Here is a 23,137-nt window from a genome sequence, read left to right on the forward strand (position 1 = left end):
TTTTTGTCTAAACTATCTTCTGTTCCAAGTTTTAAAAGACTAGTTTTACAAACGGCCATCTTATAATACATGCCAGTATGTCGGCTAATTCACTAATTTAAGTTTAGCTTTTTCTTTATTGCATGCGTAAGACTAAATTGATCTTAATACCAATGCGTTCAACATGTCATAATCTTTTAAAAAAAAATACAACCTTTGTATGCTGCATAACGTGTATCCAATACAATTAAATCGGTTGGTTAACTACACTTTTACCCATGTAGTAAATGAACAAAAATAATTTTTAAATTTTGGTGTTTGTTTGGAATCACGAAAATCGTAAAATTGAATTTAGACTAAAAGCAATGTTATCTACTTAATTGTCATGTTAAAATTAGTAACATATCCAAAAATTAGAGAAACGATGAAGTAGAAATTTAATTATTACTGAAAATTGCTTTCAAAATAAATTGCAAATTTGACTTAAATAATAACCAGAATCGTTTTTATGATAGTAAGGAAATTAACTGCAGTAATGGCGGATCGATGGATCGTGAAAGTAAATGTTTTATGAAATAATGTTGTGATATGTTGCTTATTTCGACATGACAATTAAGTAAATAACATTGCTTTTAGTTGTAATTAAGGTTTTCGATTTTATTTTGAACAAGCACCAAAAAGTTTTAACAGAATTAATAATAAAAATAGCAGGTGCTTGTTCAAATTCGCACATATGAGGGCAATTAAAAGTTTAAAAAAATGCAGAAAAGTCTTTATGATGTACGTACTTATTACAGAACGAACATGTCATATTCCAAAAATTATGTAAATCGATGAAGTATTTTTTTTTTAAATTAAGAAAATCAAAATTTATGACTTTTAGAGATTTTAATATTAAACTAAACTGAACATAAGGCTGATTTTTAGCCTCGATACTTCGATTTGAATTGCCTCCCCCTTATTTAATCGGATTTCATCATGGCCGACGAAAACACCTATGACTCGCTTAATTGTAACATTTGATTTTCTTGAAGAAAAAAAAAGTACTTGGTCAAATTACGTAATTTTTGGAATATGACATCTTCGTTGTGTAACGAGTATGTACATTATACAGACTTTTCTGTAGTTTCTTTACTTTTAATTGCTGCCGTAAGTGCCAGTTTGAATAAACACTGGTTAAGTCCAAAAGTTCAGTACACAAAGTTTAGACGTCAGAGGTGGACCCAGGTTAGTTAAAATATCGAACAGAAGTCACTAAACATGAAACGAAAAACGAAACCATATGGAAATAATTTATTTCAAAACATTATTTTAGCTTTAACACTTCTTGTGGTATCATGAAACAATAAAAAAAAATAAATAAACTCCAATTTCAGTTTTGTAATTCAACTGAAGGTAGTTATAACAAAATTAGATGATAAAATTTGTGAAAATTTTTAATTATTTCCACATGTATATATTTCAAATATTTAGAAAATTATTTATAGAAATGTAAACTTATGAAAGCTTAAATTAGTTTTTGGAAATAAAATATTTCCACATGAATACATTTTAAATATTAAAAATAAATATAAAAATCTAAAAAAACAAAAGTTTACTTTTTTTTTTTTATTGTTTCATGATAAAAGAAGTGTTTCCATATGGTTTCGTATTCCGTTTCATGCTTATCGTCTTCCGTTCCATATTTAGGTACACCGAGTCCACTTCCAACGTCTTAACTTTGTGGACATATTTTTTTTCTATCCATAGGCACAAAAACAACAACAATAATAATAAAAAGAACATTACTACAAAATGTGATTAAAAATTCACATTTATTTTATTTTTTTTAAAAAAGAACTACGGAGACGTGCAGCACGCCACCCCGGGTGTCTGAGCCGACACTGTCGGGTGCCATTAAACATGGAGGCACGATGACAAAACTTACCCAACTTTGCCAACGAAAATTTTCTTCTTGTCCCGAATTCTTCGATAAAGTAAGAAATAAAAAAAGCAGAAACATTATTCAACATGGCGACATCCGTAACAGTTTCATGTAATATAAGTTAAAAAAAAATTTAATTAAAGAAAAAAGTGTCGTTTCATTATTTGGACTACTGGCATTTTTCTTTTTTTCTTTTTTTTTTTAACAATAAGCAACAAAACAAAAACCGAGGCGACAAAAATAAATACTAGTGGAGCAGATTGCTGAAACAATCTTTCACTTGGTGCTTGTATCACTAAATCAAAGATTCTAATGGACAATTGCACTTAAGGGAACAGCGAGGATACTAAAAAGAGCTCTCGGTTGGTTTCAATAAAAAGCAGGGCAATGTTGGCAGCTGGTTTGGCTGCCCCATACCCAGCATTACAATCTTCAAAGAAAAAAAAATGGAATATTGAGATAACCTGCATCACTATACATAAACAAGTGAAGCATGCAGGGTCCCCCGTCAATCCCCCCCCCCCATTTGGCCCCCAAAATTCCCAGTGGATGTCAAATCCTGGTAAAAATGAAACGGTGCAATTTTAGGCCTAAACATATGTAAATTTGAGTTCTGCACTATGCAAAAAAAGAAATGACTAAGTCCATCATTTGCCCCCACCCCCTCCCATTAAGCCCCAAAAGTCCCCAAGGCTTTAACATATTTAAATTTGATTTCAGCACCATGGAAAACTGCTAAATAGACATACACAGAAAAATTTTGGACAAATATGTTAAAATAGCCCCCCAAAAAATGGAGTGTTTTTATTAGCCCCAAAAAAAGCATCTGGGACACACCCAAGAGTTATCGCAAAGTATAGACAAACAAAATTATATAGAAATCAGTTAGTTACAACTTTTCAGAAAGTTTTATAAAAATCCAAGGCATCAATTTTTTTTAATAAGCACAAAAGTGTAAATTTTAGCCACTTTAATCTGAGAGAGTTTTCCTGGAAAATCTGTTTTGTTACTTTTTTACTCATATCATGTTTAATGTTTGTGCAAAATTTTAAAAAATTCCAAGGCGTAGTTATTGAGAAAAGTGCGGACAGACGAACAGTTAACCGGACGAACAGACAAGGGTGAATTTACAGGTCCACTCTTCTTTTGTCGGGGGGACCAATAAAGGTTACCAAAAGCAAGATAAGTTACTCTTCCACCGACTTTGATAATTTTTTGTTTTTTTAACTTATTTTCAAGCGTTTATTTACTTTAAAACAAAACTAGTGTCATCTCTGTTGAGTTAACCCTTTCCAACCCTGCACTGATGATAATAATTTTGCTAATCACCTATTAACTTTTTTGGCCAATTATTCCTTAACTAGGTCAGGATCCAAGGAGTTAAAGACACTTAAACTCTCGATAACTGCTCAAAAATCGAAAATTAAAAATACTGATAGAAAATCCTCCAATAAATATCACCAAGTTTGATTAATTTTCGATTTTGAAGCGATTATCGAGGATTGCTATCATGTAACCATTTTTGTCGTTGGCTATTATAAAAAAAAAAAAAAAATGCCGTGGACATTCTCATCTTGGTTGGTATATTCACAACGGTTATCCAATTCCTTCAAGTGCATCTGTCCAAAGTTGGGAATCTTTAGAAGATACTCAAGTTCGATTTGAAGATTCCCCAGTTGTGGTTGCAGAAGGCGGATGTCATATCATGAAGAAATGTTGAAAGTCTAGTATTTCAAGAATATCATTTCTTTATCAAAAAAACAAAAGAATGTTGTAATAAATAAATAAAGTAATTAAAACAAAAACAAAAAAACAACGGAACCGAAAGTGAAATTATATATATATATATTTTCTACTTGACATTGACATCGTTACACTGACGAAGACCGTAAGTACAGTCGAAAATGTTCTTAAAAAACACTTTTAGCAAAACACTTTTTATATTCCTACACGTCACTAAATAAACGAATAGAGAAAAATATATAAATATATACACTTTTCGTATTGATTGCTCATACTTACACGTATACACACACACATCATATATATATATATATATATATATATATATATATATATATATATATAAGGAGAAAGCGAGAGGTACAGAAAGCGGGAAAGAGAAAAAGGAAGAAATGGGGAAGAGAAAGAGAAAGAGAGAGAAAGAGGGAGAAGAGAGAGAAAGAGAGAGAAAGAGGGAGAAGAGAGAGAAAGAGGGAGAAAGAGGGAGAAAGAGAAAGAGGAAGAAAGAGAGAGAAAGAGGGAAGAGGGAGAAAGAGAGAGAAAGAGGGAAAAAGAGAGAGAAAGAGGGAAAAAGAGAGAGAAAGAGGGAAAAAGAGAGAGAAAGAGGGAGAAAGAGAGAGAAAGAGGGAGAAAGAGAGAGAAGAGAAAGAGGGAGAAAGAGAGAGAAGAGAAAGAGGGGGAAGAGAAAGAAAGAGAGAGAGGGAAGAGAAAGAAAGAGAGAGGGGGAAGAAAGAGGGGGAAGAAAAAAGAGGGAGGGGGAAGAAAAAGAGGGAGGGGGAAGAAAAAGAGGGAGGGGGGAAGAAAAAGAGGGAGGGGGAAGAAAAAGAGGGAGGGGGAAGAAAAAGAGGGAGGGGGAAGAAAAAGAGGGAAGAGCGGAGAGAGAGGGGGAAGAAAAGAGGGTAGAGAGAGAGGGGGGAAGAAAAAGAGGGTAGAGAGAGAGGGGGAAGAAAAAGAGGGTAGAGAGAGAGGGGGGAAGAAAAAGAGGGTAGAGAGAGAGGGGGAAGAAAAAGAGGGTAGAGAGAGAGAGGGGGAAGAAAAAGAGGGTAGAGAGAGAGAGGGGGAAGAAAAAGAGGGTAGAGAGAGAGAGGGGGAAGAAAAAGAGGGTAGAGAGAGAGAGGGGGAAGAAAAAGAGGGTAGAGAGAGAGAGGGGGAAGAAAAAGAGGGTAGAGAGAGAGAGGGGGAAGACAAAGAGGGTAGAGAGAGAGAGGGGGAAGACAAAGAGGGTAGAGAGAGAGAGGGGGGAAGAAAAAGAGGGTAGAGAGAGAGAGGGGGAAGAAAAAGAGGGTAGAGAGAGAGAGGGGGAAGAAAAAGAGGGTAGAGAGAGAGAGGGGGAAGAAAAAGAGGGTAGAGAGAGAGGGGGAAGAAAAAGAGGGTAGAGAGAGAGGGGGAAGAAAAAGAGGGTAGAGAGAGGGGGAAGAAAAAGAGGGTAGAGAGAGGGGGAAGAAAAAGAGGGTAGAGAGAGGGGGAAGAAAAAAGAGGGTAGAGAGAGAGGGGGAAGAAAAAGAGGGTAGAGAGAGAGAGGGGAAGAAAAAGAGGGTAGAGAGAGAGAGGGGAAGAAAAAGAGGGTAGAGAGAGAGGGGAAGAAAAGAGGGTAGAGAGAGAGGGGAAGAAAAAGAGGGTAGAGAGAGAGGGGAAGAAAAAGAGGGTAGAGAGAGAGAGAGGGGGAAGAAAAAGAGGGTAGAGAGAGAGAGGGGGAAGAAAAAGAGGGTAGAGAGAGAGAGGGGGAAGAAAAAGAGGGTAGAGAGAGAGAGAGAGGGGGAAGAAAAAGAGGGTAGAGAGAGAGGGGGGGAAGAAAAAGAGGGTAGAGAGAGAGGGGGAAGAAAAGAGGGTAGAGAGAGAGAGAGAGAGAGAGGGGGAAGAAAAAGAGGGTAGAGGGAGAGAGGGGTAGAAAAAGAGGGTAGAGAGAGAGGGGGAAGAAAAAGAGGGTAGAGAGAGAGAGAGGGAAGAAAAAGAGGGTAGAGAGAGAGAGAGGGGGAAGAAAAAGAGGGTAGAGAGAGAGGGGGGGAAGAAAAGAGGGTTAGAGAGAGAGAGGGGGAAGAAAAAGAGGGTAGAGAGAGAGAGGGGGAAGAAAAAGAGGGTAGAGAGAGAGACAGGGAAGAAAAAGAGGGTAGAGAGAGAGAGGAGGGAAAGAGGGGAGAGAGAAGGGGAAGAGAGAGAGGGGAAGAGAAAAAGTGGAGAGAGAAGGGGAAGAGAAAAAGTGGAGAGAGAAGGGGAAGAGAAAAAGGGAGAGAGAAGGGGAAGAGAAAAAGGGGAGAGAGAAGGGGAAGAGAAAAAGGGGGAGAGAGAAGGGGAAGAGAAAAAGGGGAGAGAGAAGGGGAAGAGAAAAAGGGGAGAGAGAAGGGGAAGAGAAAAAGGGGAGAGAGAAGGGGAAGAGAAAGAGGAGAAAGAGAGAGGGAGAAGAGAAAGAGGGAGAGAGAGAGGGAAGAGAAATGATAATGTCATTCATTATCTTCTGTCCGTGTTTGTTTACAATATCATGTCAGCTGATATTTGGACTTGATAAATGCCCTTGAAAAAGTCATTTTTTGATTAATGTTTAGTTTTAAAATATGCAAATGAAGAAATGATTAGCAGCGATTTTAAATGGTACCTCTTCTTTTGTCGTAAATTGAACTCATTAATAAGAAAAAATTAAAATAAAATGGTGAAGTGCACCCAGGCTTGAATAGGGGATCATTTGATCTAATGTTCTATCACAAAGCTATATTTCTAAATTTTGTTTTTTTAAGATGAAATAATTTGCTGAAATTTTATTTCCTTTTGTAGTCTTTGTCATCTATGAGAGAAAAAAAGCTATTTTTAAGATCAGATTTTTGCAATTTTCGATATTTATCGGATGAATTTCTGTACACACGATATCTAAGAACACTGCCAGACATATAAATTACCTTTGTGTGAAATTTGCAAAGATAGGCTCAGCCGTTTCGGAACCTATGAGGAAGCAACTCACAGTGACTTTTATATAATAGCAGAGATATAAACATACATATGCACACACATACATACATATGCATACACACATACATACATATATATACATACATTTACATATATATACATACATATATATACATTTACATACATATATACACATACATACATATATACACATATACATACATATATATGCACATACATACATATATACACATATACATACATATATACACATATACATACATATATATACACATATACATACATATATATACACATATACATACATATATATACACATATACATACATATATATACACATATACATACATATATATACACATATACATACATATATATACACATATACATACATATATATACACATATACATACATATACACATATACATACATATATATACATACATATATATACATACATATATATACATACACATATTTATATGCATGCACACACATAAACATATATGGCATAATTACGTTGACACACCGGTTCCAATTAGATCACCAAAGTTAAGCAACGTTGAGCCTGGTCAGTACTAAAATGGCTGACCAGTTGGGAATTCCAGTTATTCCATATGCTCTCCACGTTGGTTCCAGTCTTGTACTTCTTGCCTTTGGACTCGAGCAGTGCAAATTCAAAAGAGGTATAGTTGAGGATTGAGCAACCCTTGCCTCACAATTATACACACTCTTACACTGGGTATCCGTCGTCGCTCGAGAGAGAACAGAGGCATAATCACATAAATACACACATAGACATATATACATACACGCACACATAGACTAGCTTGGGTGCCCGGGTGTTTGGAGGTGTGTGTTGAGCAAAAAAAAAAAAAAAATGGTAGCAGGCAGGCTCGAACCCGTACCGCGAAGGACGAAAAGAACGTGGGGAAAAAAAATGTAACGTCTTTGCCGTTGCGCCCATCACCAAACCCGAAGTGGCGAAGGTTTAAATTAAGGCTAGTCAATCGAAAAGAGGGGATGACTTTCGAAAATATCGGCGAAAAAAAGCGAATCCTCTCTGTAGAAAAGTACCCAGTTGAGGGTGAAGGAATAAATGTTTTTAGCCAATTATTCGATATTTGTCGTCCGAAAGGTCGAGCTTCAAAACGATGCCAATCTCGTGAAAATCTGTCGCCTCTGCCGAAAGTTTCAGGCATACATACATACATACATACATACATACATTTAAACAGACAGGTGAGATTTATATTATCGATTATATAATCCCATTACATCAATTTCAATCATTACAATTAAACAGGCACACCTAAAAAGTTTCGTTTTCAATTGTTCGATTCACATTGGATTCCTGGTGGGAAATGATCGAGCGCGCGCCGGTTCCGTCCTAATAGCAACAAGTATTCTCATTATTATTCACTTGTCGATTCGAAACAGGTTCTCACCGGTTGTCCTCACGTGGGCCACAGTTTTAGGCTAGACTATTGGCAGATCATCCATAGGTGGGATGTCTTTTAACTGTAAATGATGCAGAACTCGCCTGTCCAACAGGTGTGCAGACTTGTCTGGCCGGTTGCTCATAGCAACAACTACAACAAATACTTTTTTACTTTGCTTTTTTTTTTCTTTCTTTTTAATTCCTTTTTTTTTTTAGTGAGGAAAAAGGAATAACACACACACACACAATTTTTATTTTAAATTACATATAATGCTCCCTATTCTGGGTTGAGCATATCGGGAAGTGATATACAAACTGCCATTAGCGTATTAAGCGACGCTTTTTGTGTAAACAAATCGAGCGGGGGCATTTTGACGATGCCAAAACATCGTTAATTCATTACCCACACAGCAGCAGCCGTATAGCGTAATGGTGATAAGCTTTGGCTGTCATTTCGGCGGTCGGTTTTCGATCATGGCTTAAGGCAGTTGCCTGTCTAGCCGCACTGATGAGTTGTGAAACAATGAAACAGTACTGTATGTGGATGACTATATATATATATATATATATATATATATATATATATATATATATATATATATATATATGGTATTATTTTAGAGATAGTGAACTTTAAATTGATTTTCTTTAACTACAGATTTGGCAACTATCGATTATTTCGAGTTCCGCTTAGTTTCACAATTAATCATGAAGGGACTATCATCCGAGCAGTGTTTGCAAATTACAAATAATACAATCAATTTTTAAGAGAGAAACATTTGATGAACGAATAATTTTACAAAAACGCTGCTGCTAGGAACTGACGAATCAAATTAATTCACATTCTATCAACCAATCAGAAACCAGAATTGTTTCATAAAAATTGAACCTTCTTTAAGCAACCTTGCATGTGTTTTCTTCGTGCCAACACAAGAAGGATGTTTTACTCTTTGGCTGCAAAATTATAAAGTCCTGAACCTGTATAGAACCGCTGTCTACTAAGATTGTGTGGGGCAGAATTTATTGCACTCACACATACAGCGCAAGAAGCACTTTACCTCAAAAATATCCTAAAGGCTGTTGTAGAACCAGAATTAACTAAAACCCCTGCAGTAATTAACTGTGATAATCAAGGCAGCATAGTCTTAGCACAGTAATTCACCAAAGATCTAAGTATATATATTTTACAAATTACTAACTAGCTCTACCAACGTATTGAGCACTTTTGAAGTTTACGCATAAATCTATACTTTCGTATAGTAAATTTATGTGAATAAATGAAATAGTTTATATATATATATATATATATATATATATATATATATATATATATTATATATATATATATATATTAAATATCACTTTATCAGGGATGCGGTGAAAAAGGAATCCATTTTTTTTTAAATTACTTATCAGAACAAAATATCGCTGATGTAGTCACAAAACCCGCGACAAAAATAAAGTTAAAGCGTTTTGCCTCCAAACTTGTTGGGATTTGATTTTAAATAACTTTCACAGGCATATATATATATATATATATATATATATATATATATATATATACTAGCATTTCAGCCCGGCGTTGCCTGGGTATTTGGAGGTGTATGTTGAACAAAAAAAAAAAAAAAAGAAAAAAAAAGCGGTCTATTTTTTAAACTTTGACCCCTATTATGACTCCTTAAAATTTATTGTTTTGGGCTCAAATCAAGTTATTCAGTTAGATCCATGTCAAAGGAACCTATATCTAAAATTTCAAGTGTTTAGACCAAAAATTGTCGGAGGAGTTTGGTAGAGTCCTCATAAGTCAAATCGTTGAACTTTGACCCCTTAATCGCCAAATTTCTGTCCGAAAACCGATCACATCGATTTTCCCAAATCTCAGTACCCTGTATATCAAATTTTGAGTCTGTAGACTGAAAATTGACAGAGTTATTGCGTGTAGAAATGTACACACAGACAGACACTTTCACTTTTCTAGATATATAGATTGAACATTTTCCTTGGCAAGACGTTAAACTGCATCCATTTTGTTTGTATTAACACTTTAACATACTAATGTGTATCTAATACTTTTACAGAAAAATAAATAAATAAATAGCCCCCCCCCCCCCCAAAAAAAAATCAAAAGAAAAACAAATCACCTTTTGAAAACATTTCCTTTGTATATATTTTTTTTTACAAATTCTTTATTATACGAATAGTGAGGATTCATTTTTTCATGTTTGAGTGATCCGTCAATGATTTTTCATTTTAATATACTTTCATAGAAATGTTTCTGTTATGTCAAAAGAAAAAAACTATTTTCTTTTCGTCACAAGTGGCATGCTCATACATCAATTCCATAGCTAATATAACATACTGACCCAACGGGTCACGGGTAGTCTAGTATATATATATATATATATATATATATATATATATATATATATATATATATATATATATATATATATATATATATATAGTAATTTATAAAATATATATGGCGATTAAGCTACACTGAATATTCTGCGTTTCATCCAACTATAGGATTCGTCAGGCTTATGCACAATAAACCTGACGAATCCTATAGTTGGATGAAACGCAGAATATTCAGTGTAGCTTAATCGCCATATATATTTTATAAATTACTAACTAGCTCTACCTACGTAGTGAGCACTTTTGAAGTAAATACTTAAAGTTTACGCATAAATCTATACTTTCGTATATTAAATTTATGTGAATAAATGAAGTATATATATATATATATATATATATATATATATATATATATATATATATATATTGAAAATTGTCACTAAACTGCATCCGTTTTGTTTGTATTAACATTTTAACATACTAATGTGTAACTAATACTTTTACTAAAAAGAAAAATAAATTTTAAAAAATCAAAAGAAAAAAAATCACCTTTTGAAAACATTTCCTTTGTATATTTTTTTTTATACAAATTCTTTTCGCATGCTTATTTTAAGGTGCGCATAAATTACAATTGACTTTCTTTTACTTTTATCTTATGCACATTAGTTTCTTTCTAATTTACCGAAAGTTTCCTATTCTTTTTGCTTTGTTTTAAATTAACACGAAAACAAAAATTTCTCTTTTATTTTAATGGGTACATATTACATGTATATTTATTTATATGTAAGCGTTTCTGGAACGAGACTACATCAAAATTAAATGGCTTTCTTTTTCACATAGCCATCCGTTTATGAGGTAAAAATAAAAATACATTTCTTTTATTTCTTTTCTACACAATTTTTTTTGACATTTGAACAAAATTAAAAATGGTTTCTTTTACATGCTCAAATTTTAAGATCCAAATGACTTGTTTTTATTATGTATAATCTATAATATAAATCTCACCTGTCTGTTTAAATGTATGTATGTATGTATGTCTAACACTTTCGACAGAGCCGACGGATTTTCACAAGATCGGTATCGTTATGAAGTTCAACCCTTCAGACGACAAATATCGAAAAAGTGGCTAAAAACATTACTTCCTTCACCCTCAACTGGCCACTTTTCTACAAGTAAGGGTGGCTTTTTTCGGCAATATTTTCAAAAGTGATCCCTTCTTTTCGACTGACTAGCCTTAATTTAAGCCTTTGTCACTTATGTTTGGCGATGGGCGCAACAGCAAAGACGTCACTTTTTTTTCACGTTCTTTACTTCCTTCACGGTATGGGTTAGAGCCTGCCTGCCTACTACCACTTCTTTTTTTGTCCTCAACACAACTCCAAGCACCCAAGCAACACCGGACACCTAGGCTAGTTGAATATAAACATATATATTTATTTTTGAACAGTATTAAAAATGAACCAAAAGGACTTCCCCATTATATAAAAAAATAGGAGGGGGTGTAATATTTTTGACTTATGGGGTATGGCCTTTCACAATTGGGAAATTTTATTTATAAACGCTGCTGCTAGGAACTGACGAATCAAATTAATTTATATTCTGTTATCAATCAATCAGAAATCAAAATTGCTTCATAAAAATTACATCGCAACTTTATAATATATCAAAATCGATAGAACATTAACTCTATGATAATATATACGAAATTTGAAAGAGTTAAAATATATTTAAGCGTACTTTACGACCGGGCTTTGCCGGGCGTTCGTGCTAGCTTAGATAAATATTTTTGTAGTTTTAACAAAAAAAGCTACAATTATATCAGAGCGTCTCCATTTACACTGAACATCTACAGAATGCCAACATCAATATATTACATATGAGTCCTTTGTGGAATTTCCACAGGTCTCGCTAGTTAAAAACAATTAAAATAATATTACTCCAAAATTCAAATTATACAAATGAACTCGTGATGGAGCCACTTAATAAAAACATGTAGTCACAACTTTCTTTTTTTTTTTATTTAAAATTCTCGTTACACACAAGATCTCAGTAAAAAATTGTCTGTAAAAAGAGGACGCAAAAAACAGTTTTTTTTTTCTTTTTTTTTGCGTAAAAAACTATTAAACATATTTCGTTTCTATATTCGCATTTCACAATTTTAATTCTCCACGTGACGTCAGCATCGGTCGAGCATATTGGCTATTCAACCTACGAAGTCCATGTTGCCATTTTTTTGTTTTTTAATGGATTTTTTTTTTTTTTTTTTACTTTGCCAAATATGATGTAGTTTTGTCAATGGTTTGGGTGTTTTTTGTTTTTTTGCGGGGGGGGGGGATTTAATGCCGAATCTAGTTATTTTGGAGAAAAAAAGTTTTTATTCCGGTGTTTGTTTTGTAGAGGATTGTTTTTGTTTTTCATTTTGCAGAACATGATTGAGTTTTGCAAAGGGAAAGGAAGAAAAAAAAACATCTATGTTTGGTGTAGTCGGTCTTACTGGAATTGTTTGGCTAACCATCTCGTGAGGAGACTCTACTATCCGAGTCAGAACGGCTTTGGTGCAGATTGTGATACAGACCAGGAAAAAAGCTCAATACAACCAGGGTGAACTCTGTAGCAAGTACAACAACACCATGTGTGTGTCTTAAATCGATCTTATCTATATATAAAAGCCAAACGTCTGTGTGTATGTATGTTTGTTTGTAACGCTAAAACTATTGAAAGACTGAACCAAACTTGACAAATTTGGTATCATATCGAAGCCCCATCACCCGGATGACAAATATCGAAATTTCACGTCAAACGGACCACTAAAAGTGGGTCAACTGATCAGTTTTCTTCAAGGGGGGCCCCCAAAAAACCTGTCCTATATAGACACATTATGTTGTATATTACCTGTTCTCTTCTCCTTAAGGTAAAACAATTTCATATACATGCTGTAAATTACCTATGCTAGGTATAAAACATGAACAATACCAGTCCTAGGATAGATAAAACAAATAATACATAGAGATGAAAGATTCCTCTCCCCTAAGAATAAAACATATGTTCAATATCTGCTTTTATTTATTCATTGTTTATACGGTCCCGAGCAACGCCGGGTAGCCCTGCTAGTATCTATATATATAAAAGCGAAAATGTATGTGTGTATGTTTGTATGTTTGTGTGTCTGCTAAAAACTTTCGACAGACACAACAAAAATTCACAAACTTGGTCTCATATGAAAGCCCCACCTTCCGGACGACAAATATCGAAAAATTGCCCCAAAGTGACCATCAGAAGTGCGTCAACTGATCGATTTTCTGCAGGGGGGGGGGACAAAAAAGTGACATTTTAATGTTAAACATTACATATTTTTAAATCGATTTACCCCCAAAAATACGGCCGCCATGTCTTCTACATAAAGTATACACGCGGCCGTTTATTTTGGGTCAACTTGTATTTAAAACCCACTGAATCATGTCACGTGATCTTGACGTCAGCAACCTCTAATGGCGGTCTTAATTTACAATTTTAAAATGTTGTTATCGGTAAAAAAAAAATTAATTAAAACTAAACTATGAACTTCTACGCTATGGCAATGTTACCAAAGTTATTACCACATTCAAAATAGTTAGACTCGATAGTTAAATGAAAAATAATAAGCCAAACATGTGAAGTAAAAAAAAAATACGCTTACAAAAAATATTAACGAACGAAGTTTTTAAAAATAAAAACAGCCAGACGCCATTTTCCAGTCTTTAGAGTAAGGCAGACGAAGAGAGAGAGAGAGAGAGAGAGAGAGAGAGAGAGAGAGAGAGAGAGAGAGAGAGAGATTCGACAGGGGGGAGGGTCAACGCATGCGTCAGATGACGTCATGACGTCGTAACCGGATTTACTTTAAATAGTTGATAAACCGAACAAACTTTATATACGCCACTTTAGCGTAGGTAGTTAAGGGTTGGTTCATTATCTAAACGTTTTGTGTTCGAATCGTGGTGTGAGATGTCTCTTTTTTTTTTTTTTTTTTTTTGATTTTTTACATTTAAATATTGAACCCTGTATTATTTAAGCCATTTTTCACGTAACGTTCGTTCGTTTTTCTGTTTTAATTTGTGTTTTACCCCCCCCCCCCGCTTAATTAAAACGTTGTTTTCTTTTCTTACTTCGCTTATAACAATGCTTACATCGTCATTGTCGTCGTCGTAACGCTCGACGACTTTCAAACATCTTTCACTTCTGGCTAGCCGATTTTATTTTCAAACTTCGCCTCAGGGGTTCGGCTTCGATCCTACTCCCCCCCCGTTTCATTTTTATTTAACATCACACACCCCTACAAACACCCGGGCAACGCCGGGTACTCCTCACTAGTCTATATATAAAAGCGAAAATGTATGTATGTATGTATGTATGTGTGTGTGTGTGTGTTCGCTTTTTCTGTATGCCTACAAAAGGCTTTTTTCAGAGAAGCGGTCGCTCGCTTCACAACTTTTTAAAACTTTTTATATCACATATAAATCGTAACATCTCACAGTTAACAACGAAGCTCGCCTGTCTATTTAATTTGCTCGATTTCGGGAAGATAAATATTCAACATTTGTCGCTCGCCGCATGTGGGTTAGTCTTTTTCCTATAACATCTTGGAGGTTAAAAAAAAAAAAAAAAAAAAAACAGCGTTCAGCAGTAAATGAAAACTTGACCTCATTAACTCATTAAAACGGGCACCTGCCAAATCCAAGTAATTAAATAAATTCAAACGTGTTTCCGTTAGCATCTCGCGGTGGGGCAATGGTTAACGTCGCACTTTTTTTTTCACACTTTAATTTACAACTTTGCCTCAAGGGTTCGGGTTCGATCCTCATACTTTTTTTTTAAACCCCCCAACCGCCGGAGTTTCCACACACACCTCCAACCACCCGGGCAACGCCGGATATCCCTCGCTAGTATTTGTGAAAACAAAAAAGATGTTAATCAGATATGCGCTTAATCTCACCTGTCGATTAAGTCGGTAGAAAGAAATTAACCTATTTTTTTTTTGTCGGCAGGTGTTGCAAATAACTTACAAAAAAATAAAACTCAGCAAAAATTATAGAATTCAAAATTTAAAGTGGATCTTCACTTACATATATATATATATATATATATATATATATATATATATATATACGAGGGGCGTGCAATAAGTAATGCCCCTTACCCACTTCCATTAGCAGTAGAACAACGAAATTTGGCACAGTTATTAGTCTTTCTCTACTTACGAAACACCCAGAGTTATGCATTTCTCCCATCGTTTGATGCAGCTCTGGAGACCGTTTTTGTAGAACACTCCAGGTTGGTCCTCAAACCACAACGTGACTTCAGAAACCAAGGCTGCATCATCTGGGAAACGCTTTCCTTTCAAAAACAAATTCATGGCTGGGAAGAGGTGAAAATCAGAAGGTGCAAGGTCAGGAGAGTAAGGAGGATGGGGAAGGATTTTATAACCACACGCCCCGTGCTTCTGATCTGGCGACATGAGAGTTGTGGACCGGAGCGGTGTCCTGCAGGAGGAGGGTACCTTTGCTGATCTTGCACCACCTCTTGATTTTGATAGCTTCCCTTAATTTCCTCAAAAATGAAGCATAATAGGCTCCTGTAATTATGGTACCCTTTGCCAGGAAATCTGTCATCACTACTCCGTCCTGATCCCAGAAGACTGTGAGCATGACCTTGCAAGCGGAGGGCTGCACCCTTCCCTTCTTTGGAGGTGGTGAATCCAAGTGCTTCTACTGCATTGACTGGGCTTTGGTCTCTGGATCGTAGTGATGGACCCAGGTTTCATCCTGTGTAATCAGTCTTTTGAAAAACTTTGACTCATCTTCTTGGCACATCTCCAAATTCATCCTCGAATACTCAATGCATTCTTGCTTCTGGAATGGTGTGAGCAACCTGGGAATCCATCTGGCAGACACCTTATGCATATGCAAATGCTCATGAATGATAGTTTCCACAGACCCTGTACTAATCTTGACATCTTGGGCCATTTGGCAAATAGTAATGCGCTGATCTTCCAAAATGGCAGCCCCAACTTGACGGACAGATGCCTCATCAATGGCAGAAAGGGGACGACCAGGTCTGGGAGCTGTTTCCACAGACTTCCGGCCATGTTTGAATTCACGATTCCAGGGTTTATAAGATCATATGATGGGACATTATCACCATAAGTTTCTTTCATTTCATGACTCAGTTCAAACACCTGTAAAACAGAAACCACAATTAGTTCAGAGCTGTAATTTGCCACATAACCCGTAAGAGATAGAAATCATTGCACATGCAAAATTTCAGATCAGACAACTGGAAGTGGGTTAGGGGGCATTACTTATTGCACGCCCCTTGTGTGTATATATATATATATATATATATGAGACTCCTTCAGTCTTTGACAGACTATGGATACCCACCGTAGGGGTGCTTGCATGTGAAACGTTTGTGGCAGGAGGTGCGCAATTTCCAACCACACGTCTCCTGAATCGAGATTGTTAAATACTAGTGGCAAGTGGAGTGTATGTTCAGGACGACTGGGAACAAATGCCGATAAGCGGAGAGCAAATACAGCGCCTAGAATTCCCAAATGGTCACCCATCTGGTACTAACCAGGCTCAATGTTGCTTAACTCTGGTCATTTCATGGAGGATGCCTCCAGGGTAAATGTTTTTCACATGCTTCTCTTCCGTTAAGGTAATTTTCTTTAAACAATGTTCTATTGTCAAGAGTGTTTTTATTCAAGAAGTCTGAAGAAATGCTGGTTGTGAAAATTTTCAAATGCCATAATGCTTGAAATTGTCGAACTGGTATGGAAACAATTGTAACTTACAATGAAATACACTTTCTTTTGCTATCAACACCTTTTTTGAAGTTTTGATTTTGTTTATATATATATACTAGCATTTCAGTCCGGCGTTGCCCGGGTGTTTGGAGGTGTATGCTGAGCAAAAAAAAAAAAAGAGTAAATTTTTTTTTAATTTGACCCCTATTATGACCCCTTAAAATTTATAGTTTCGGGCTCAAATCACTTTATTAAGTTAGATCCAGGTTCAAGGAACCTATATCTAAAATTTCAAGTGTCTAGACCCAAAATTGTCGGAGGAGTTTGGTAGAGTTCTTAAAGGTCAAATCGTTGAAATTTGACCCCTTAACAGCCAAATTTCTGGCTGATACCCGTCACATCGACTTTCCCAAATCTCAGTACCCGGTATTTCAAATTTTGAGTCTATAGACTAAAAATTGACAGAGTTATAGCGTAGGGAAATGTACACAGACAGACAGACACGTTCATTTTTATAGATTTATTGATATATATATATATATATATATATATATATATATATATATGACATGACAAAAGTAAAGATCTTTGTAAATAAAAAGACAAACGGCTTGAGCACTATAAAAGTGGTGGACGAATGTTTGTTTGAAATAGTTTTTTTGATTGATTGATTGGTTGGTTTTACGGCATATCAACCTATGTGGTCATTTAATGCCGGAGTCCTTTTTTTTTTTTTTTTTAAACTTTTTTTATTGGGAGGGGGGGGGGGGAATGACTTTTTCAGCCTTTCCTCCCTTTTTTTATAAAATTGAACTAAGAAATTAAATGTTGTATTTATACATGGATGTGTATATTTGGATGACTTTAAATTTCCTTAAATTTTCTTATATAAATTTACTTTACGGTATGCTAGAATATTTGCTGAGTTGACCTTTTCAAAAAGGTCTTCCATATTGCTTTCTGTATAATATAATTTTCTAGTTGGGGCAAGGTCATCACACCCAACTAGGATATGTTTTACTGTGAGTGTCTCCTGGCATGGGATGCACTCTGGCGCCGATTCTCCATTTAGTATATAAGAATGAGTAAAGTTGGTGTTCCCTTATGCGCAGCCGAGTCAGTATCACATCTTCTCGGCGTGATCTCTTGATGTCCGGACATCGTTCCTTAAGTTCAGGTTTGATTGAGTATAATTTGTTGCCCTCTTGCTGACTCCACCGCAGTTGCCATTTTTCCTGTATGTATGCTTTTATCTGGGGTCTAAGATCAGTATGTGGAATCTTAAAATTGTCAGTTGGAAGGTGAGAAGATCTTTTTGCAGCTGTATCTGCCCTGTCATTGCCTTTGATCCCCACATGGCTGGGGATCCAGACAAGAATAATGTTTTTAGTAGTTGAAAGGATATTGATTTTTTCTATTAATTTTGTTGTTAGTGGATTTTCTTGTTTTTGATTTTGTATAGATAATAGGACTGATAGAGAATCTGTGAGAATGATGAAGTTTTTGGTGGTTTCTTCTGAAATTATGTTGAGTGCTAGATCGATAGCTATAGTCTCTGCAGTGAATATAGATGCTTCATTTTGAAGATTTCTCTTCATTGTGGTTTTATGGTACGTTGCTGCACATCCAGTGTGATTGTTGCTTTTAGACCCGTCTGTGTAGATAAAGGTGTAGTCTGAATATTGTAATTTTAAATGTTGAAGTTCGTCGTGGTATTCAATAGGGTTTGTGGTAGATTTGGACTTTTTGTTTAGGTTGAGTTTTATTTCAACTTGTTTCATGGTCCATGGGGGTGTTTTAGGCAGTATGAAGTTGTGAATGCTGGAGATTGGAATTTTCGATTCTTCAATGCTTTCCTTCATTCGGAGCCCGAACGTTTTGATAGTTTTTCTTCTCATGTTAAAGAGTTCTTCATATTTAGGATAGAAGGTACATTGGTATGCAGGGTTGTTTGGGCAAGACTTCAGTTTCAGTAAATATTGAAGGGCTAACTTTTCTCGCCTTAGATCTAGTGGGGGTTCGTGTGCTTCCGTGTATAGACTGTTCACGGGGGAAGTTCTGTATGCTCCTAGGGCCAATCTTAGGCCAGTATGGTGAATAGGGTCTAGGCTTTTTATATATGATGTTCGGGTTGATCCATATATGAAACAACCGTAGTCTAGCTTTGAGCGGACTAGTGCTCTGTAAAGTTTAAGGAGTGTTTCCCTGTCTGCACCCCAATCGGTATGTGCTACCACTCTCAAAAGATTTACAGCTTTGTTACATTTTTTTTTCAGATAGTTTATGTGTGGGATGAATGTTAACTTTTTGTCAAATAAAATCCCTAAGAATTTGTACTGGTCAGTAACTGGTATGGGAATTCCTTCCATGGTTAGGACAGGATCATTATGCATGTTCTTTAGTTTGCAGAAATGCATGCATTTCGTTTTTCTTTTGGAGAATCTAAATCCATTCTCTTCCGTCCATCTCATTACTTTGTTTAAGCACAATTGAAGCTTCCTTTCTATTATAGATATATATCTAGATCTACAGCATATTAGGAAGTCATCCACATATAGGGAGCAATCTACCCCAGGGTTAAGGTTTTTTACAATGTTGTTAATTCGGATACTGAACAGGGTCACTGACAGTATACTCCCTTGAGGTACTCCATTCTCTTGTTCTTTCAAGTCCGAGAGAGCTGTGCCAACCTTTATTCTGAACCGTCTATTTTTTAAAAAATTTTCAATAAAAATTGGCATTCTGCCTTTTAGTCCAAGCGCCTTCAGATCCCTTGTAACACCGTACTTCCACACAGTATCGTAGGCTTTTTCCATGTCAAAAAACACTGCTGTTAAATGTTCTTTCCTTACAAAGGCTTCTCTGATGAAGGTTTCAAGTCTGACTATGTGGTCTATTGAACTTCGCTTTTTCCTGAATCCTGTTTGAAATTCTGTAATAAGATTCTGTTTCCAGGAACCAGATTAGTCTTTTATTTATAATCCTTTCCATGGTCTTACAAATGCAGCTTGTTAGAGCTATTGGCCTGAAATTCAATGGATCTGAGACGTTACTTGATTGGGATTGGATGTTTGAGTTTTCAGATTTGGGGATTGGTATTATTGTGGCCTCTTTCCAGGTCTCGGGTACGTTTCCACTGGACCATATAATATTGAAAATTTCAAGTAGGTATTTCATTGAGGCTTCTGGAAGTTTTTTGAGGATTTCATATGGAATTTCATCGGGCCCTGTAGCTGTGTCATGGGATTTGGTTAGCGATTCTTTTAATTCAGGCAAGGTAAGAGGTTGGTTGTATTTTTCAGTATTTTGTGATTTAAATAGAATTTTCTTTTTCTCTTCCTTTTCTCTAATCTTTTTGAATTTCTCTGTTTGTCTGTCACATGATGAAATTTTTGATAAATTATCTGCCAGGTTATTGGAAATGTCTTTTTGATCGGTGTATATTTTGTTGCCTTTAGAGATGTGGGATATTGGTGTACTACTACACTTTCCTTCTATTTTCCTCATCATGTTCCAAACTGTTTTCGCCTTGGTATTCACATTAATTTGGATATATAATTTCTCCAGGTTGTTCTTTTGGATTCCTTTATGATTCGTCTGGCTTTTGCTCTGTTGTTTTTGAAGAAATCCAGATTTTCGCTTGTTGGATACTTTTCGAATTTTCTCAAGGCAGCTCGTCGAGCTCTGATGGCTTTTCTGCATTCTTTTGTGAACCAAGGTTTGTTGTGATTGTTGGTTTTGGTTGTTTTCGGTATGGTATTATTTGCTATGTTTGTCAGTGTTTTAATGAAGTAGTTCAAATGGTCATCTTCATCATTCTTTTCGATAATTAATTGGTTTTTGCACTGTTCCTGGAAGTCTTCCCAATCCGCTTTATGTAGGTTCCATTTGGGTGTTTTTTGTTCAGTGCTAGTACTTAGACTTTCCAGGATGATTGGGAAATGATCACTCCCACAGGTGTCATTGTGTACTTTCCAGTCATAGTCCATATATATGGAAGGATCACATAAGGTAAGGTCAATGGCGGTGAAAGTACCTGTTGCTGGGTACATATAGGTGTAGTTTTGATTATTAAGGAGGCATAGATTATTTTTATTTATTATGTTTTCTATTTCTTTTCCTTTTTTATTTGTTTCTTTACTTCCCCATATTACATTGTGACTGTTGAGATCTCCTAGTAGAAAAAAGGGTTTAGGGAGTTGTTTTATTAATTGAGTTATCTCAGTTTCGTTGATTGTATCTTTTGGAGGGATGTATATTGAGCAAAGTGTTATAGTTCTATGTAGAGTCACTGAAACTGCAATTGCTTGCAAGTTTGTGTTTATATTTATTTGTCTTTGAGGGACTTCATTCTTCACAAGTATTGATGTGCCTCCAGAAGCTCTGTCCGTATCTTTATTTATGTAGTTGTAAGATGTGTAGTGTTTTATGTTGATGGTATTATTTTCTTTCAGAAAGGTCTCCTGTAGACAGACAAGTGCTGGGCTCATATTTGTTATTAATAATGTGAGTTCATTTTGGTTTGCTTTTATCCCTCTGATATTCCATTGTAATATTTTGTTCATCATTTGGAATTGTGTTCAACTTCCATCGTCTCCAATCCCTCAAATCTATTTTCTGTCGGAGTCCCTGTTCGAGATATAGATCGGGATCTTTCTTTTCCTGTTTTTTTTTTTGTCTGGGGGGATTTTTGATTCTTTTCTGGCTTGTGATGTGTTTGATGGTTGTTCGGTTGTTTTTGTAGAAATGGTTTGTGGTTTTGTTTCTTTTTGTGGTTCAGTAGTGTCTTTACTTAATATTATCCTTGGATTGGTTGCAGACATTGCACTATTCATTTTCCTCATTTCTTCTAATAGTTCTTTCATTTCCTTTATTAGTTTGCTTAGGACATCAATTTTCTTGTCAGTTGTATCCGTTACATGTATATGACCATTTTGATTGTTGATTGGATTAGTTTTTTTTGTTGCATCTGCATATGTTTTAGTTTCGATGATTTTCCTGGCCTCTGGGTAGGATATATTCTTTATATGTTTTAGTTTGGTCACTTCTTTTTCTCTTTTCCATATTTCGCAATATCTAGAGCCAGCGCCATGGTTTCCCAGGCAGTTGGCACACTTGAAATCTTTTCTGCAGTCAATGTGTGGGCCACTTTCTCCACATCTTCCACACACTGGTAATCGTGTGCACCGATCTTGATGGTGTCCAAACTTCTGGCACTTGAAGCATTGGAGGGGGTTTGGAATATAAATTTCTACATTTATTTTCATATATCCGACTTTCACTTCTTTGGGTATGGTGAGGGAATCGAAAGTTAGTATATATGTATTGGTATCGATTTTCTCACCGTTTTTTTTAATTTGAACTCTGCGAACATCTAACACATTCTGTTTCTGTAAGTTTGTCCGGATTTCTTCCAAGGGACAAAGTGCAAGTTCGTGGCTTTTCACTACTCCTTTGCAGGTATTTAGGGTTGGATGTCTGTAGCATTTGACTTTGATGTTTTCAAATAATTTTAGTTTCAATATTTCTTTAGTTTGTTCTTCGTTATGGGTTTCTATTAGTAGGCTGCCGTTAAATTGTTTTTTAATAGACTTTGGTTTTAGAGTTTTAAGATTTTTTTCAATTTTAAAAGGTGATAGTTTGCTCAAAGGAGTTTCCTCCATTGATTCTATTACTACGAATGTTGAGTTCCTTGGTTTTATCGTCTCTTCGTCAGAGCTACTGATGTCAGAGACATCAGAGTGGGTTCTCTTTGGGTGGTTGGGTGGTTTTTGGGAGGAATAAGCCATATATTTTGTTTTCTTTTTTCGTCATCTTTGTTCCCCACCCACCTCGGAGTCCTATTTGGGAAGAGCCTGGGGGGAAACCCATTCGCCCAGCCTCTACAGGGATACAATGATGATATAACCGACTTTGGTGGTATCATAATGATTATCTGTTCTCTCTTGATATTGCTATGGGATCTGTAGCAATCCTGAGGGGTTTATAG

General features: G+C 35.7%; 1 protein-coding gene across 5 annotated transcripts in view; it reads right to left on the reverse strand.

The window, feature by feature from the left end:
• The window catches only part of LOC145266532 (PDZ and LIM domain protein 7-like), a 268,765-nt gene that overhangs the window by 137,219 nt on the left and 108,409 nt on the right, over positions 1-23,137 (reverse strand). For 3 of the 5 annotated variants that reach the window (XM_080122292.1, XM_080122294.1, XM_080122297.1), the window contains exon 3: positions 1,907-1,945. The exons of the other annotated variants lie outside the window; for them this stretch is intronic. In XM_080122292.1, the coding sequence (XP_079978418.1) occupies positions 1,907-1,945 (39 nt within the window). The remainder of the gene's footprint in view (positions 1-1,906; positions 1,946-23,137) is intronic. 5 annotated transcript variants of the gene reach the window in all.

Source organism: Euprymna scolopes, chromosome 41 (assembly GCF_053919585.1).
Source record: "Euprymna scolopes isolate OS-2025 chromosome 41, ASM5391958v1, whole genome shotgun sequence".
In the NCBI taxonomy this organism is placed as follows: Eukaryota; Metazoa; Mollusca; class Cephalopoda; order Sepiida; family Sepiolidae; genus Euprymna; species Euprymna scolopes.